At 44.7% G+C, this 17,626-nt stretch overlaps 1 protein-coding gene across 1 annotated transcript in view; it reads left to right on the forward strand.

Moving 5' to 3' along the window:
* The window catches only part of LOC110327499 (nuclear receptor ROR-alpha), a 93,202-nt gene that overhangs the window by 53,298 nt on the left and 22,278 nt on the right, over positions 1-17,626 (forward strand). Inside the window, exon 2 of the mRNA XM_021206554.1 lies at positions 9,352-9,437. Within this exon, the coding sequence (XP_021062213.1) occupies positions 9,352-9,437 (86 nt within the window). The remainder of the gene's footprint in view (positions 1-9,351; positions 9,438-17,626) is intronic.

Genomic DNA, 17,626 nt, shown 5'->3' on the forward strand with positions numbered 1-17,626 from the left:
TTTTTATTGAGACAGGGTCTTACATAGCCCGGCTGGCCTTGAATTTGCTTGAGAATAACCTTGAACTCCTGATCCCCCTGCCTCCACCTCCCAAGTGCTTATAAGGCTTACAAGAATGTGCCACCACACCCAGTTTATGTAACCCTGGGGGTGGAACCCAGAGCTTCATGCAGTCTAGGCAAACATTCTGCTAACTAAGCTACATCCCCAGCCCATGATCTTACAAAGCTTAAAGTCTGCACTTCTGCCACTAGCAAGCCTAAAATTCTTGCTTGTGGGTTTTAACAACAACAACAAAAAAAAACCATACCCTTCTCTATCACACAAAGTTCCGTTCACCTAGGAATAATGGGAAGACTGTGGAGGTGGAGCTCAGGCCTTGGAGCGTCCTCTCTTCATCCTCACCTATTCACAATCGGTGGGCCTTCAAAGCTTAGCTCTAGTGGTTCTGGGCTCCATGATCATGTAAGTGTTGAATATTGTCTTTCTGGTCTCCTGTGGCTTGATGCGGAGGGAGGGAATGCATTCACAAGGTTTAAAATTACATGTTTTTTCCCCCACTTTTCGTCATGAATCCAGGGTTTATTTGGTTGGAGCATATTTCCTAACTGACATCATCTGCTGGGCAAGGGGCAGCCACTGCTCTTCCAAAACCACTCAGGGTCATGGAAAGAAACAACAGGCTTCTTCGCCTGGTACACTTGTGTGACTTAACCTGAATTCTGGTGACTCTGACCCAGTTCCACACATCTTACTTCATCCATCTGGTTTTGGCCAGAGGAGGTCATGGAATGTGGGCAACTGGAATTAGCAATCAATGGTTGACTTTTCAGGCAGGAGACTCTGGCCTTTTCTGGAGTCGCCTGAGGCAGACAGACTGAAGTATGTACTCAGGACACGGTGGTGCTGAGTGCCAAGGACACCAGGGGCGACACTCAGAAAACACAGGGCAAGTAGACTTAAAACAGCCCAGTTATTGTAAAAACCCATTTCTATGTCCACAGATTTTTCCCCCCTCTGTTTACTGGTGGAGTTGAATCATCTGGTATGTTCTTTTCATAGTGTTATATATGGCCATCCCTTAAGAAGCTTCCAAATGGAAACACCACGATTATAAAATGGATCTAGCTTGTTCTCTATAGAGGCGGACAGGAAGAAGGGGGAGCTGTTAAACGGAGGCTTTCTTCTTGAGCTTGAGTGTGAGGACTGGGCTGTAATTGGACTAGGTAAGACTGTGTCCTGAAAGGCATGAGAGTCGTCCTGATGGTTCTGGTTGGGCAGAAGCTAAATGGGATTTCCAGATTGGGTTTAGTCATTACGAACACTCTTCTCTGCTGTTGTGAAGAAACAGATTCTGAAGAAACAGATTCTGAATGACGAACAGCAAGCAGCTGACCCTCTGCCCTCGACTGGAAGGAAAAAAAAAAAAATAAAGACTTAACCTAAATGTTGTGTGAGCGTTCTTGCAGATGGTGGTAAGGAGAACCCGGTGGGTAGAGTAAGGGTGATCTCAAAAAAGATTAGATACAACTTTATCAGACTGATGACATTTTGCATCTAGTAGCAATATAAGGTACACCTATGTCAAAAGAAGCTATCTGGAACCTCCCTTGAGCATAGTCTAACCAACAAATAAAATGGATTCTTTTTTCTGATGATATGAAATAATTTTTAACCCACACCAAAAGATTCAGCAGGATTTTTCTAAATGTTCCTCATCCTGGACACTTAGAAAAATATTTAAGAACGATTTACTAGAAAGAAAGAAAGAAAGAAAGAAAGAGAGAAAGAAAGAAAGAAGGAAAGAAAGAAAGAAAGAAAGAAAGGAAAGAAAAGAAAGAAAGAAAGAAAGAAAGAAAGAAAGAAAGAAAGAAAGAAAGAAAGAAAGAAAGAAAGGAAGGAAGAAAAGGAAGGAAGGAAGAAAGAAGAGGGAAAGAAGGCAAGAGATAAAGATATATACATATATTTGATTCTAGAATCTTCTAGTTCATTTTCAAATCTTTGAAGAAGCTTATTCTAATTGGGAATTTTGGCAAAATATCTAAGTCTCTAGTTTCAGTTAAGGCCACAGGTCCATGTCTGCAGGTGCACTCTATGGTTGAGAGAGGTAAGATCTGAGGAAACAAGAAGAGAAAAGAGTTTGTATTTGCCATCTTAGTGGCACCCTCTGGGGGCAGGGGTTACTCAGCGTCTGACCCAGTTTATGAGCAGAATGACGTCTTAGGAAGCATCGTCGTCTTGCTGGTCAAGTCATGTTGCTCAAGGTTTAGTTGGTTACTAGGGAGTTACCAAAAGAGGTAAAGGAGTCAGTTGCTTTAAATTTAGACATCCTGGGTCTGACTGTGTAGGTGGAGAATGTGGGAGATACTTGAACCAAAAAGTCAAAGCCTGCTTGGTTGGCAGTGGTGGCGCACGCCTTTAATCCTAGCACTTGGGAGGCAGAGGCAGGAGGATTTCTGAGTTCGAGGCCAGCCTGGTCTACAGAGTGAGTTCCAGGACAGCCAGGGCTACACAGAGAAACCCTGTCTCAAAAAAAAAAAAAAAACAAAAAAAAACAAAAAAACAAAAAAACAAAAACAAAAACAAAAAGCAAACAAACTAAAAGTCAGAGCCTTCCAGTTCTCTCCTCCGTGGCAAATGTGATCCCCTCCTCGTTGGATAGAGTGTTCCTGTCTAGGGGTGAGCAGGCTTTTAGCAAAGACGCAAATGCATCAGAGAATGTGAGTCGGGTTTTCTAAGGAAAGCTTACTCTGGTTGGGATGGGGACATTACAAGGGATCAATGTTCTGTCCCCATCGTCAGGACTACCTATATCTTCACAAGGCAGGCCTGGCGTCCTTACTCTTCAGAGGCTTCCTGTATACTCACCTCACTCAGTTTTCTGTGCATTCATTCTGGGACATTCTGGCCTAAGGATTTAACTCTTCTGTCCAAGTTCCAAATGTCCAGTTGTGCTCAGTTGTAATTAAAGTTTGCAATCTTTGTCATTTGAGGTAGAGATGTACCCATATGTATCTGTATGTCTGTGTGTGTGTGTGTCTGCTTAGTGGGTATTTACAGTTACATCTTGAAAAAAAAATTATTTTAAAAAGCTGCTAAGCTTTAGGAGAAACTTCAATCAATGTGAAGTTTTTAAGAAGTGACTTCATGGACCCAGGACATAGGCCCATCACAGAGTGCTTGCCTGCTATGCACCACAAGGTTGAGACTACCATAGCAATGCCCAAACCCATCACTCCTCAAGGATGAAGGACTTAAAACTTAACGTGTGTCTAGCTCACAGTACAAATTAGAGCACCATGTACTATTCTTTGTGGTGGACCGGTTGTGGTCAGTGAGGGCTTGGCGTCCTGGTTCTTGCCAATCATATGCCAAGCTTCCTAAAGCTTCCTGTTTATGTAGGATGTTTTCATCTTCAAAGAGGGTCACAGGCATTCATTTACCACCACTGCCTGGGAGGTAAGACGGATTCCCGTTTTATAGATGGAGGAAGCAGAGGTCTAAGTGCCTTACATGAGGCCACCCGGGGAGCCGGGTGTCAGAGGACAGGTTGACAGGGCTGGTACCACCTCTTCTTGGCTGGGATGGCTCTCCAGCTCTTCCTCCCTGTAATGCTTGTTCCTGAGGGTTGCATACCACTAGTAACAGAGCCGTGGCATCTATAATAAACCGAGATAGGAAAGAGATACCACATATATTTGTGTGTCTGTCTGTCTGTCTGTCTGTCTGTCTGCCTGCCTGCCTGCCTACACATTAAGCTCCAGGCTATTTAAACATGAAGGAGCTCATGTGACCCTCCTGAGGCTTCCCTTCCCTGCCTGTAGAATGGGAATGCTAACAGTTGCCTCCTTCAGGGATGCTGTGCACATGGAAGTCAAAACAAGCTAATGAGGTCCAAAACTTTGAAACCCGCACAGAGCTCTGGAACTCTGGGTTGTCCTTAGTGTTGTCGGAAAATGACGGTGAGGCTGCTTATGGAAAGGGGGTGTTGAGGGGTAGGACTTTCCTAATTAGGGGTCTAATTGTTTTGGTGATGTGTGGCAATGATTTCAGTACTGTCATGAAAGAATCCAAAATCAAGGGAAGAAAAGACTATCTTCTGGGGGAAAGCTAGCATTCTGAGTAGTATATATTTAGTAGACACAATGGCAAAACAAGTTGATTATGAGTTTTTGGAGTGTGCAGCTGGACCATGGCACATGGTGGGGAGGGGGCAGGGAACAGAACCACCCTGTATTCCATGTCACAGGTCTAGGGTGTCAGGCTGCTCTCCTCCCACCTCAGAGATAAAAGGAGAGGGCTCGGTGAACCTCAAGGGTGGGCCAGTCCTCCCAGGGAGGGAGGGACAAAATGGTCACCACTGGGTTCCTGACCCTTCCCTGCAGTACATTTACGCTACACACTCGTGGAGGTCATAGCAATGTGGATGAGGGTGACATCCCTGAAGGGGGATGGTTTGAACAGCAAAATAACCTCAGTGAAGCAGACCATTCAGAAGAAGGCCTCCTCAGCAGGACTTACAGGTCCAGCTGAAGCCTGGACTTCCCCTTCCTCGGCTGGATTCCCCTAGACAGGGTGCAGTCTGCACCAGTTCTGGAGGCTCTGAAACCAGAATGGCCAAGACTGTAGGAGCCTGGAGTTTCCAAAGACATTTCAAGCAACTCAGAAGCTGTTGGCCATCCAGCCTTGACACATGGCATGGGCCAAGCTGCTATGCACCAACCGGGGGGGGGGGGTGGCCGCAGGAGCCTTTAATACCCCAGCAGTTTTAAACTGGGGATAAAATAAAGCGACTAATCCACAAAGGGACTCAGCCATTTGACTGAAAATAAAATCAAACGCCTTAGGGTTTTTCTTTTTAATCTTTATTGGTTTTTCTGCTTACAAAAGTAATACATGCTGGTTGTAAAAAAAAAAAAAATTCAAATATTAGAGAAATATGTAACAGGGCAAAGAAAATGCCCTCCACGTGCTCAGCCTTCCAGGAAAGAAAAAAAAAATCCAAAAAAACAAAAATCCCAAAAAGACACCTCAACAGATTTGTGCAAATGAGAGGTTCTTTTCCAAATGGATCTTTGCTGGGTTTTTTTTTCCCACCAACACAAGGAAAACACATGTGACAGATATTCTATCATAATTGCAGCCATGGTTTGGCCCCTAGCCATTTTCTTGGCAAGCCAGAAGTCACCCCAAGCACATATAGTCCAATTCGAGATAGTGCAGGTACTGAGGAGAAAACTCACTTGGTAAAGCACTTGTCTCTCAGGCATGAGAACCTGAGTTCAGTCACTAGTGCCTCTGTCAAAACAAAACAAAACAAAACAAAACACTAGTTGGGTGGGGAAACGGAGATGGAGGAGTCCAGGTCTAGCAATACTGGCAAGTTCCAGGTTCGGTGAAAACCCCCATCTTAAAACCAATATGGTTGAGAGCCATGGAGAGAGGCACCGCTCTCAAGATTTGGTCTCCCATGCTCATGCGCACATGTGTTCATGTGTACTCACACAAACACAAGGAGAGCATGGTGCGCAGACGACTCACAATGAGAAATGATGGGTATGAGCAGAGTCCATATATTCTGCGTTCGTTTTTCTCTAGGAACCAATAGAAAAACTTCCTCCATCCCATTACTGCTTGTGACATACATACACTGCTGCCGTGGCGGCCTGCAGGAACTGCCTTTCACCGTCCCTAGAAAATAAGCAGCTTTTCTCTATCCCCACTTCGCAGAGAGCTTAGACTCTGGAGGAAAGAATTTCATTCCACTCTAAGGCAGGACTCCTTATCAACAGCAACAGTAAAAATAACTAGCAGTTATCAAATGTGAAGTCTGAAAAAAAAAAAAAAAAACACATGGTGTATGCATGTATAAAACGACCCCGTGGAAACAGCTCAGAGGGGCCGCCGTCCCTACACTGTATCTTCAATTAGGAAGCTGGGATCAGAGGGGTTAACTAATGTGTTTAGGCTTAAGAACTGTAACTTGAGGTGAGTCACTGGATGGTCAAGCATTCTACCTGGAATTCTGCAAAATAGAGAGAGTAGCCTAAACTATGAATGGTGACTTTCAGGTGATTCCCAGGACAGGCTACTGGCATGAGGTCCTTTAACATGTAGGCTTCTCCCAGTTGCTGAGGTCTCTTGATCCTCCATGAATGATTATGGACCAAGGGCAAGCTCATTGATATTTATTATTCAGATGGTTTGGCTTGGCAGGACGGTATGATGAGAAATTGTTTCTAGATTTTGTGTGCCTATAGGCACAGATACCCCGTAGCACACATACGGTGGACAGAGGATGACTTTGAGGAGTCATGTCTCTTTTACCGTGTGGACCCTAGGGGCTGAACTCAGGTCGTCAGATTTGGTGTCAAAGGCCTTACTCCTCTGAGCCACTTTGCAGGCCCCAGAGCTACATCTGCTCTTACACGGTCTTCTCACCCATCGGGGGAACCAAGGCCTGCCTTTCCCATAGATTAGAAATAAAAAGCAAAGCGTGCTGAGCGCCCAGCTCAAGGACCACATGGATTCATTGGCACACTGGCTGGCATTCCAGGCTGTCACTTGTCAGCTCCAGAAACCTGCCTCTGCCAGTGTGGAGATCCTGCCTGAATTACTCAAGAGTCCACAGAGCAAATTATTTAGACAGTAGGACTGGGGGGGGGGGGGTGGACAGATAAGTGTTCATAGCAAGATTGTTCCCTGCAAGGCTACTCTGGAACCATACAGCCACATCTGGCTTCCAGTGGTCTACTACTCAATGATGTTGGCTGGGAAAAATACACATGTGCTGCAGATTAGTCTGTGTCCGTGTGACTGTCAACCATGGCGGTATCAGACAGAGAACATCCTTTGGAATGCTGGCTGAGTTCATGTGTGTAGTAGACACAGGGGCTAGGACACAGCATTTGTGCTGAAAGAGTCGTGTTTGGAAAAGACAGTGCTTCCTGGTTGAGAATGGAAAGGCTGGATGGATGGGGGCTGGGGGGGGCTGGTGAAGGGATTTTTATCATTCTTGTTGAAATGGCCATGTTATGAAGTATCTGGGAGGCACAGACTCGGAGTTTCCCCTCTGTGATTCATTTGAGTCTGTGTGTTGAATGGCAGGAGGGCTGGGGAGGGCTTCTGCATGCTGGGGGGTATTGAACAGAGAGGTAAGTGGCCTGCTCCCGGTCTCGGTGGCGAAGGTTTGTTGTGAGAATGTCAACACGCGTTATCAGATGACATTCAAAGGGCTTGCAGTAGGAGCAGGTGCATTTTCTTCATCTCCCAAAGAGCACTTGCAGCTGAAATTATCTTCTGAGATAAGACAGCCATGCAGGGGGTCAGCTAGCAGAGCAGATTAATCCGACCAAACAGAAGAGCTGAACCTTGTTCTACAGATACCCTTCGGTCCCCGCCTGTGAGGTGCCGGGAGAAGCTTGTTCTAACCAACTCTGATTCTTTAGCCTGCATTGCCCACTGAGGCTAAGCACAGCCTTCCCTATGACTCTAGCAAAGATATTGAGAAGAGCACTTAATATGAGGCCTTATGCTCTCTGACCCAAGGAAGTCAAGCAATGCGAGGCTAAAAAAGGGATTTTCATTAATACAACTCTAAACATTCTAAGTTGCAGTGGTACCGTTAGGAGGCAGTAGGCCTCCAGATGCTATCAAAGAATTTGAGTGAGATTCTGAACAGCTTCTAATTCTGGGCAGGAGAGATGCCTCGGTGGTTAAGAGTGCTCGCTGCTCTTCTAAAAGGACCTGAGTTGGATTCCTGCCCCGTGTGGTGGACAAACTCCAGCGACAGGGAACAGGACGCCTTCCTCTGGTCTCTGGAGGCATCGCTGTCAAATGCTTATACCCACACACATCCACAACCAAGTCTTGGATGAACAAACAAGGGATATAGTGCTGAAAAAAATACACAGGAAAGGACCATCCTTCTAGAATAGCTGGCCATTAGCACAATACTTATGTTCATCTTCTTGGGAGTTAGCAGGTTGCTTGGTTTAAAATGAGCTTTAATTCAGTAGTTTTGAATATTTGGATATGTCATTACATCATTGCATCTAGTACCAAAGTCAGTGGTTGCAGAAAATATATATCCCTGGATATAGTATTTCATTAGAAGAGAGTAGGCTGTGTGTTTGTGCATGTGTGTGTGTGTGTGTGTATTGTATTGTATTCATTGCACAACAGAGTCCCTGGATGAGACCATAGCTTTGTGAGAGGCATAAAGCTACCTAGATACTGCATAAAATGGACTATGGAACTTGCCATCCTGTGTGTTTGACTTGGTAGGTGATGTGCTGTGGTAATAGCCAGTGGTGAAAGCTTTTTAAATGTAAATGTAGCACAACAGAGCATTCTGGGTAAATGGGGGGGGCAGTGGTTCACCGCCATCATTTGCAGATCCTCCTCCGCCTCCGTGATTTCACATAAAAACCCAATTTAAGAGATGAGTTAAATGTGAGATTTTCCCCTCATGTATTTTATTCTGTATATTTCAGTTTTTCAATTCTACTTTTTCTACCTCTACTGGAAATACAGTGTATTTATTTAGCGATATGCCTGGCCAGAACATAAAACTTTGGTGTCATATCTTAATCATTTGGTTTTCCAGAGGCAAGCAGCTTTAAATAATCAATTGCATAAAAATACATGGATGCTGCACAAAAAAAAAAAAATCAACTTCCGTCTTTAAAAAAAATAAATTCAGAAGCAACCTCTCTTGTTTGTCAAAATTCATCATTATTAAATTCAGGCAGGATATTAACTTTATGGCTGAAAGGTTTTGGCTGTACAGAGATGAACTAATTTTGAACACATGGCAACTACATTAATTCTTTGAAAAGATGAGAGAGGAGCCCTTCCTATCATACGTAACTTATTAATATTTTGAACTGAATCATTTTCCTAAGTAGACCTGACTTTGGGGGGTGTATTTTTCTCTCCCAGTCATGAGCCCCATGCTCAGCCAAGGCAGATTTATGACCTTTTAAAAATAATGACGGAAAATGAGATGGGGGCTGGGGGCGGACACGTTTTAGGTCTGCTTTGCTCTGAGGTCTAAACTGCGAACTCTCCAGTTCTGGAAGCCTTTGAAATGCTGATTCCAGTCTTCTTGTGGGCTCTTAAACACCTTCTCAAATGACCCATTTTAATAACCCGAAAGCTATTATATAACGAGCAGCCATAATTTAGTCCAGGGCTCTAGGGGGACCCTCACAGTTCAGCAATGAATAGTTAATGCAGGATAATGTTTAGCAGGTTATTAGTTTTCACTATACAAATGCTGATCGGGGAACACTTTTATAAGGTGTTTAAAAGAAAATGTAATTAACTGGTTGCATGCTTCTGTTGCAGCTCAAATTGAAATTATTCCATGCAAGATCTGTGGAGACAAATCGTCAGGAATCCATTATGGTGTCATTACGTGTGAGGGCTGCAAGGTAAGCTGTTTGAATTGTTGTTTCTATTCACGTTACGAGGCATCTTTGCAATTTCTATTTTTTACCTCCAGTCTACCTAAAAGTTCAACTCCTTGTGATTCTGAGTGATGACAACAGGGTGTGGTCAGTGCTGTGTTGTTTAATCGTAATTACTGAAGTTGCATAGACACTAGTCCTTTCTTCAAGACGTCAGAAGAATCAAGAGCCAGGAACCAGAGTTGATTGCTCTGATGAGATGCCTCTGGGATGAGGAGATGATGGGTCAGTGGGGAATAGCATTCTGTGTTCGAGAACTCGGGACCCGAATTCAAATCCCTGATGCCTATGTGAAAACTCCAGAAAAGGCCACTCGTGCCTGTTACCACAGCCTTCTGGGGGAAAGATCCCCGAGGCTTACTTGCCAGCCACCCTATCTGCCGCAGTGAGCTCCAGGTTCAGTGTGAGACCCTGTCTCACCGGACTAAGGCAGGGAGTTACAGGGAAGGACAAGGACATCCTAGGCTGGCTTCCCTTGCTGCAAAGTGTGTACACACACACACACACACACACACAGAGAGAGACCTTGGGTCGCCCATTACTGGGTTTATGAGAAGGTATTTCCCGTAAGTTTCACAGGGTTGTGAGTGAGCGTTTCTGTTGCTATTCAGATGTTAAGTTATGGGATGAACTGGGCTTTATTCCTGGGGTCACCTGCCCACATCTCAGCCTTTTAATCCCTCGACTTCATCCATAAAGTAGTCGTGACACCTGCCCTTCCCACCTGTTAGGATATTCCAAGGATTGGAGGCACTTAAAAGTAACCTCGAAAGTGTCCCTTGAGTCTGCGTAGCATCTTCACTATCACTGTTGTGACCACTTGTATGGGGTGGCCTCAGAGCCATGGACGCAGAACAGGCTTAGTGTGAGAATGGAAAATAGAGATGCTTATCTTAATCCAAGACCGTGCCCCCCAAACTGTTATTCAAATTTCCATTAGTTAAATTTTAAATTCTTCTGCTTGTATGGGAAGAGTCCTAAGACAGGGTTAAAATAGCGCAAAATGAGTGGGAGGGTTGCTATTTGATGCAAAAGGCCTAGAAGACAGTAATAGCCAAACCCAGATTAGCCCTGAGGCTTTTTAAGATTGGGGGTTGGGGGAAATCTGTGAACTTGGTCTGCTTTCCATTAGTGAAAACTAGAATGTATTGCATAAGATAGAATCACCTGCAGACATACATACATAATGGCTGAGAGATTTGAGGGAGATTAGCCTCATAATTTTTTTAAATTCTTCCTTTCACTGCTAATCATACCATTGGCTGATTTACATATATGTAAATGCATCATCTAGACTGTAGGTTAGTGGAGATGGATTTTTAAACATTACTGTGTGTATTTGGGGGAGGAAAAGGAGGGGCCATGGCATGCACATGGAGGTCAGATGACAACTTGCAGGAGTCAGTTGTCTGTTTCTACTATGTAGGTCCTAGGAACTTAGGTCATTAGTCTTAGTGGCAAGTCCCTATACCCACTAAGTCACCTCACTGGTCCAAAGCATGGGACTTTTGTACATCACCAAATCCTTTTGTACTTTTTAAAAAGGCCACCCACCTTTCAGAAGTGGGGAACTTGTTACTTGAGGGGAATTTTGAATTATTCATCTCTGTGGTTAAGACCTCATGGTACTGGATTTAAAGAAGAAAAAAATCTATACCCCTTTCTTCCTTAATCTGGCCTCTCTGAAATAAATTATTTTTAAAAATGTCTGGAGAGAAGGCTGGGTGCACAACACTGCCACTCTGCAAATATGAGGGCCTAGCATCTATGGTTAAAATAAGAGTAATAATAATAAAAAGCTGAGTGTGTTTGTGTGCACTGTAACCCTGGGATTGGCAGGGGCAGAGTCAGACAGATCCCCAGAGCTCACCTGCCAGCCACTAGAGCTGAAACAGGGAACTTCATGTTCAGTGACCATCTCTGTCTCAGGTATCAAGAGTGACAGAAGATACCCAGTGTCCTCCTCAGGTCTCTACATGTCCCACACATAGAGAAAGTAAGTTGAAATATTAAGCTAGCTATGCACATGGCCTGTCCAGGATAGCTGACTCAACGCCAGCCTTGATGTCCCCAAAGTTATGTCCTTGGTAGGAGCACCAGGTCCTTTCTCTTATCCCTACAGCAGTGTCTGCTCTGTTGTGGTCCTCTGCATGCATGGCCTTTGTGCGTGGCCCATCCGTCCCCTGTGTGTCTATGCCACCTACATCCTTGTACCCTGCCCCAGAATCCAGCACTCCCTCTGAGTGAGTCAGCTGTGCCACTGGAGTTCTGTGTATTGAACTGAAAATGCGTGATCTAGAAAAATGAAATTCAGGGGTAGAGTGGGGGTGACTTGTGTGCTATGCCTTAGGCTCATTAATAACAGGTTATTCAGTGAGTCCCAATTTGACAGAGTGAGTACCAATGCATTTACACACGCACAGGATACATTTCAAGGCCCAATATTTATCCTGGAGAAAATAAATACAAACAGTAAGGTGAACAGCAGCTACAGTCCCAGGATATCTCGACACCTCCCCTCCCCAAATCCTGTCCATGCGACACCCCCGTGTTGAAATGGTGTTCAGTTGTTGTAGTTCTGCTCACATGACCTCCCACAACGAATGCCACTAATCCATTAGTGTGTGAGTTTTTCAGTGTTGTACAGTATTGAGTTTGGTTTTGAGGGATACAATACATGTACTATATTGTAGTGTCTGACTGTAATTATTTTATCCCTAGTTATGGTGAAGTATACGAGTTCTGCCACTGTTGTTAATTATCGTATTATAACCAGGTGGCGATGATCCCACCATGACAAATCATAAATCATTTTCTTCCTGGCAGCATAATTAGACATAGGAGGGTAAGCCATATTATATATCAAATGGATCTGTAGTAAAGAGGGGGATAGAAAATGGTCTGGGTTGTTGTATCAGTCACTTCTCTATTGCTGTGATAAAACACAACAAACACAACTTATAAATGAAAGCATGTCATTGGGTTGACAGGGTTAGAATGTATGAAGCCATGGCAATAGGAAAGCTAGAGCTCACATCTAAACTGCAAGCGAGAGGTAGAAGGCAGGAGTCTGCTGAAACCTCAAAGCTCACCTCCAGTGACACACGTCATCCAACGAGGCCATACCTCCTCATCCTTCCCAAACAGTTCCACCAACTGGGGACTAAGTATTTGAACATACAAGTCTTTGGAGGGTTGTGGGGGAGCATTCTCATTCAAACACCACAGTCATTTTCTGAGCTAGCTGTGTTGTAGGTATATCTAAAAATCAACCTGACCATAAAGAAGCCAGAGAGAGTGATCATTGGAGTAATTATCATTTTTCCATATATTTTCTTAGGTAAACAAAAACCATAGATGTGAGGACTCCTCCCAGTTTGCCCTCTGCTCGTACCCTTAGAGATCTAGACAGGGGCAGTGCACATGGCCCCTGAGTCTGCCCAGACTACCCAGGTTGGAATTCTACCTGGGACTTGTCAAGTTGAGCAGTGACCTCATCACGTAGAGTATCAGTCCGTTCCCCCAGCCTGTTAGGTAAGGGTAGCAAGCTGCTTGCTGGAGTACTCACCTGCATCCAGGTCAGACACGCAGGAGAGGCTTGGATGTGCAGCGGGGGCACTTGCATACCCGAGAGCTGGCTGCTGTTACCCAAACTCCTCTATACCTTGGCAATGCTCAAAGTAGACAGGTACTATTAATGGGATACCCATGGTCTAGTCTTGTCTTCTGTAGCCATTGGCACTTTTTCATGCCAATACACACAATAGTAAAAGTAATACTAGAACTCTCCCTTGGGGCCATGTACCATCAGCACTCTAAGGAATCCAAAGATGTAGCTGACTTAACTCCTCCCTCAAGGAGTTTGTGGTCTATCTGTAGAGAAGAGGCCTACGCAGGGCAAAAATATTTGTGTATAAACTCACAGATGCCCATATCCAGCTGATGGCGTTAGAGGAATCTGGGCCTGGTTCAGTTTCACAGGCACCACCATGGGACCAGGGAGGCATCCTGGGTTAAGAGTTAAGGATAGTGGGGAATGGCACAGGTAAAATGACCTGCAATCGGCAGCCTTGCTTGCAGCCACTGCATTTAAGGAAGGACATACACCTCAGCTGGCGGGGAATAAGTGCTGTTTTCTGTGGGTAGTGGAAGGGAGCAAGGGTCCCCTCCACCATGTCTTCTATTATGGAGAGAATTTATCATCATCATTACGACAGCAATATGCACGAGTCCCCTCTGTCGAGAGATGTTCTGAACTCCTAAAACCGAATCTGCTTGGACCCTTGGTAACAAAGCCTGGAAACGATGCCTGGGCTGTAGATGGAGAGCTGGACCTCCATCCTAACCCCGTGAAGAAAGGAATATGCTGAGAACTGTGCTCATGGTTAGACCTCTGAGAAATGGTCCGGCGGCCACATGCTGTCACTTCCCACAGCAGCTCAGCTGATAATGGAACGTTCCTGTCACAGACACCTACTTTTGGTTTGTCTTTCAAATCCATAACTGTTTTAGGGTTTTTGTCTCTACAGTTTCAACTGTAAGGTTTTTTTTAAGAGTATCTGTATTAAGTGCAGATGCCGTGGAAGTCAGGAAGGAGTATCAGATCCCCGGAGCTGCGGAAACCAAACCTGGGGCCTTTGCAAGGGCAGAAGTGCTCTAACCCCTAAGCTCTTTGTACAATAAACTTAAAAACGTAGAGGCAGTCTAGTCCTGGGGTTAGTAAATTGGCTTCTCACATTTAAGACCCTTTGCTTGCCATAAAAATACATATAACCTGTGTGTATATGCACACATAGAAATCATAGTATACTTACCATATATGATTAATTTATCTGAGACTTACTCATTAATGACTTAGAGCTAATATGGTGTTGTATGTGAAACTTCCTCTTCCAGCCAATCACTGAGAAATTTACAATCATCTCTTCATACAAGCATCTCATAAAATAACTATAGGGAGGTTTTTAATGATATTTAGAATATGTTACAGATATTTTTTTCCTCCCCTCTGAAGAAATCGTCAAAGTGTGTGGAGCTTTGTATGCCCTTGGCTGGGAAGAAACTTGGTAATTCCTGTTAGGCCCTACTGGCTCTTCATGAATTCTGCTATTTTTGTTATTCAGTTGTAAAACATCACTACAACCCCTGAGCTAGCTCTGTATGGTTTTCAACATCATGTTTTCATGTTCAATATTTTTTTATTTTTAGTGCCTTAAAGTGCCTAGTCCTGGAGTAGAGCTCAGCCTTTTAAAATGAAAGTCAGAGCTGGGGAGGGACAGTTTGTCCCTTCACCCCTCAGCCATCTGAGTCTTCCATTCTTCAGTCTCCAGCGCCACAGAAACAAGTGGCTTGCTCATGTGTCGCAATAGCTACTGCCCCCACCCCTCCTCCGCTCACAAACAAGCTAGGTTCCAGACAGTGTGCTTGGCAGAATCCCCCCTGCCTTAGGACTAGATTTCTGCATGGTTCTCCTGGGGTTGCTGAGCACCTTTCCCGGGACTAGAACTGAGAATGTTGGAGCATCAAGGTGATGTCCACTTCCAGTCAGAGCTCACTGCCACACACAGTTCCACAAGGAGGTGGGCCATTATCTATGGAAGAAAGTTTCCCTGGGAAGCGCTACCGGATGCTTGGGCATGGGTGGGGTAGCTATTGTACACCAGCTAACTGGTGCAAATGAGGCTGCCTGTTCTCTTCTGAAGAGCCCGAGTCTCTTGCCTCCTCTACTGCTTAGGAGACTCTTACTCCATTTCCACTTTCTCACTTCCTCTGCTTCTTTCTCTCCCTGACTTCAATCCTTACCCTCAGTAAACCTGGCAGCTCCCATCTTTCCCCCCACTGTCCAGCCTCTCCACTTCCTACCCATACTCACCCTCACCCTTCTGAACATTCTTGAAAGAAAACTCCCAGGATAAATAAGATTGGGACACAGGGCATCTGTTTATATAGAAGATTCAGCTCTTCTCCGCATAGGCAGACATCGAACCCACTTTTACAGTCTCCTGAATTTCCAATTCATAGTCAAACGGCAAGATGCAATGCTTTGGGCAGGCATAGGAGCACTCACAATAACTCAGAGTCACGAATAAATCTTGGTTGTCAAAAAGCAAATGTGTAGCCATTCCAACGCGTCTGCCATTAGAATTCCACAAGGCAGCTGTCAGCTGTTTTCTTGTAATTAAACAGCCAATGAGCAGCTAATTAAGACATATGTGTACACAGAAGTGGAAGTGGGTATGTTAATGAACTGTAGGAATCAATTCATTACGTGAAAATTGTCAAAAGACCAAACATCAGATCAGTATTGCAGCCTGTGCCTCATGGAGAAGCAGCCCCAAGCAAGAGGGACCCTCCAACTCCAGGGCAAAACTTCTGAGTATGAGTACCCCCCTTCTGCACTACAGTTCAGTGTCCAGCTCGCCCACGCGCTTGAGTCAAATCAATAATAAGCCCAATGTAAAAAGTCACTGATATGTCAAAAAAAATTTAATGAGATAGATCTAGCAAATTAGTTTTCCCACCTGTGTAGAAATGCAGTGTGTGAGATGCTGTATTACCCTCACTTTGGCCATTATCAGTAACTTCCACTGCAGATCTAAGAAGTGGGTAGGGGACTTAACTTTCAATCTGCCCTCCATATTTCTATGACCTGAAGCTGGGTGTAGGGAGGGGAAGATGTCTTCATGATGATAAAGTAACACTTGACCCCCAGTAACACATGCCTAAACTCCCCAGAGAATCCCTGAGGCCAGCCTAACTGGTGAGCCATAGGGTCCAGTGAGAAATCCCTGCCAGGGAGGGAGGGAGGGAGGGAGGGAGGGAGGGAGGGAGGCAGGGAAGGATACAGCTCCTGAGGATGGATGCCCAAGGTTGACCTGTGGCACACTCACCGTAAAAGCAAGCCTTTGGAATGAGATGCACCTAGAATCAAGAACTCAAATCTGGCACCTCTTGTCCTCAGCTTGCTGTGAGCTCCATTTCCCTGGACTGTAAACCTGAACATACAACAGATATGCAAATGGATACTTTACATACAGTTGATGTGGTGTTCTCTGCAGCACCTAGAAAGCTCAGAATATGGTGGTTCCTGGGGGCCTCCCCCACCCTGCCATGCTTTCAACAGGCGTTTGAGTTAACTCTTCTCAACAGCACGTAGAGTCAGCAGAGTAGGAGTGTGCCTGGGAGGGGCCGGCTCAGAAAAGGTCCCAGAGAAGGAATGAATGGGGGAGGAGATTCTGAGCTTCCAGGCAATAGTGGGGACAGAGATCCTTTGAAGAACTAGCTTGGTCTGTGTAGGATTTTGGAAGGAGAATTGAGTCTGGGAGAGAGATGCCTGGATGGGTGGCCATTACCTGGTTATCATGAGGGTGAAGCGCTGGAGGCTGATAGGGAGGTGACTCCAACAATAGGCCTTAGGTAAGTGTGTACCTGGATTTGGATGAAGGAAACCAGACGCAGCTGATGAAAGCCTGTGGTTTCATTGTGAATTTGGATTGATAATTTCATCTCCACATATAAGTAAGAAAGTGAGGCAAGAGATGCATATTTTGGAAATCCACATCTTTGTTAGTAGAGATGGGAACACCTTTGCCAAACTGTTTGGTAAATTCCTAATTCTGGATGAATACTTCCATTTTTCTATGATATTCCCAACTGCATGGCCACAGCTAGGACACAGTCTCACATTTGGTCTGCACAGAGCCACTTTATTTCTTTTCAGTTTAGAGAGCTACCACAAGTAGTAGCCATCAACTGAGCCCCAAAGTGGAGCATTTGCCATAGCATTTGCCATGGTGTAAATACTCCACCATGAGGCTATTGCAAGCGCCCCAGGGCACCAGCAAGTCAGGAAGAATTAACCAATACTTCAGCATCTCATCTCCAACTGCTGCCATCCTTCCAATATACTTGACAGCACCTGTTAATAATAAATAATGATCTTTTTTAGTGGTGGTTCGGCTTAACAACTGGACTGAATGAATTTCTTGACATTTAGTAGTCACCTCTTGAATCCAGGTCATAAGCTTTCTCCTGAATACTGTGGCTCCAGTCCTAACCCAGGAAGTAGAAGAAAGCCCCACCCAAGGGTCAAATTTTATATATATATATATATATATATATATATATATATATATATATATGGAGATATATGT

Source organism: Mus pahari, chromosome 10 (genome assembly GCF_900095145.1).
Source record: "Mus pahari chromosome 10, PAHARI_EIJ_v1.1, whole genome shotgun sequence".
NCBI classification, from domain to species: domain Eukaryota; kingdom Metazoa; phylum Chordata; class Mammalia; order Rodentia; family Muridae; genus Mus; species Mus pahari.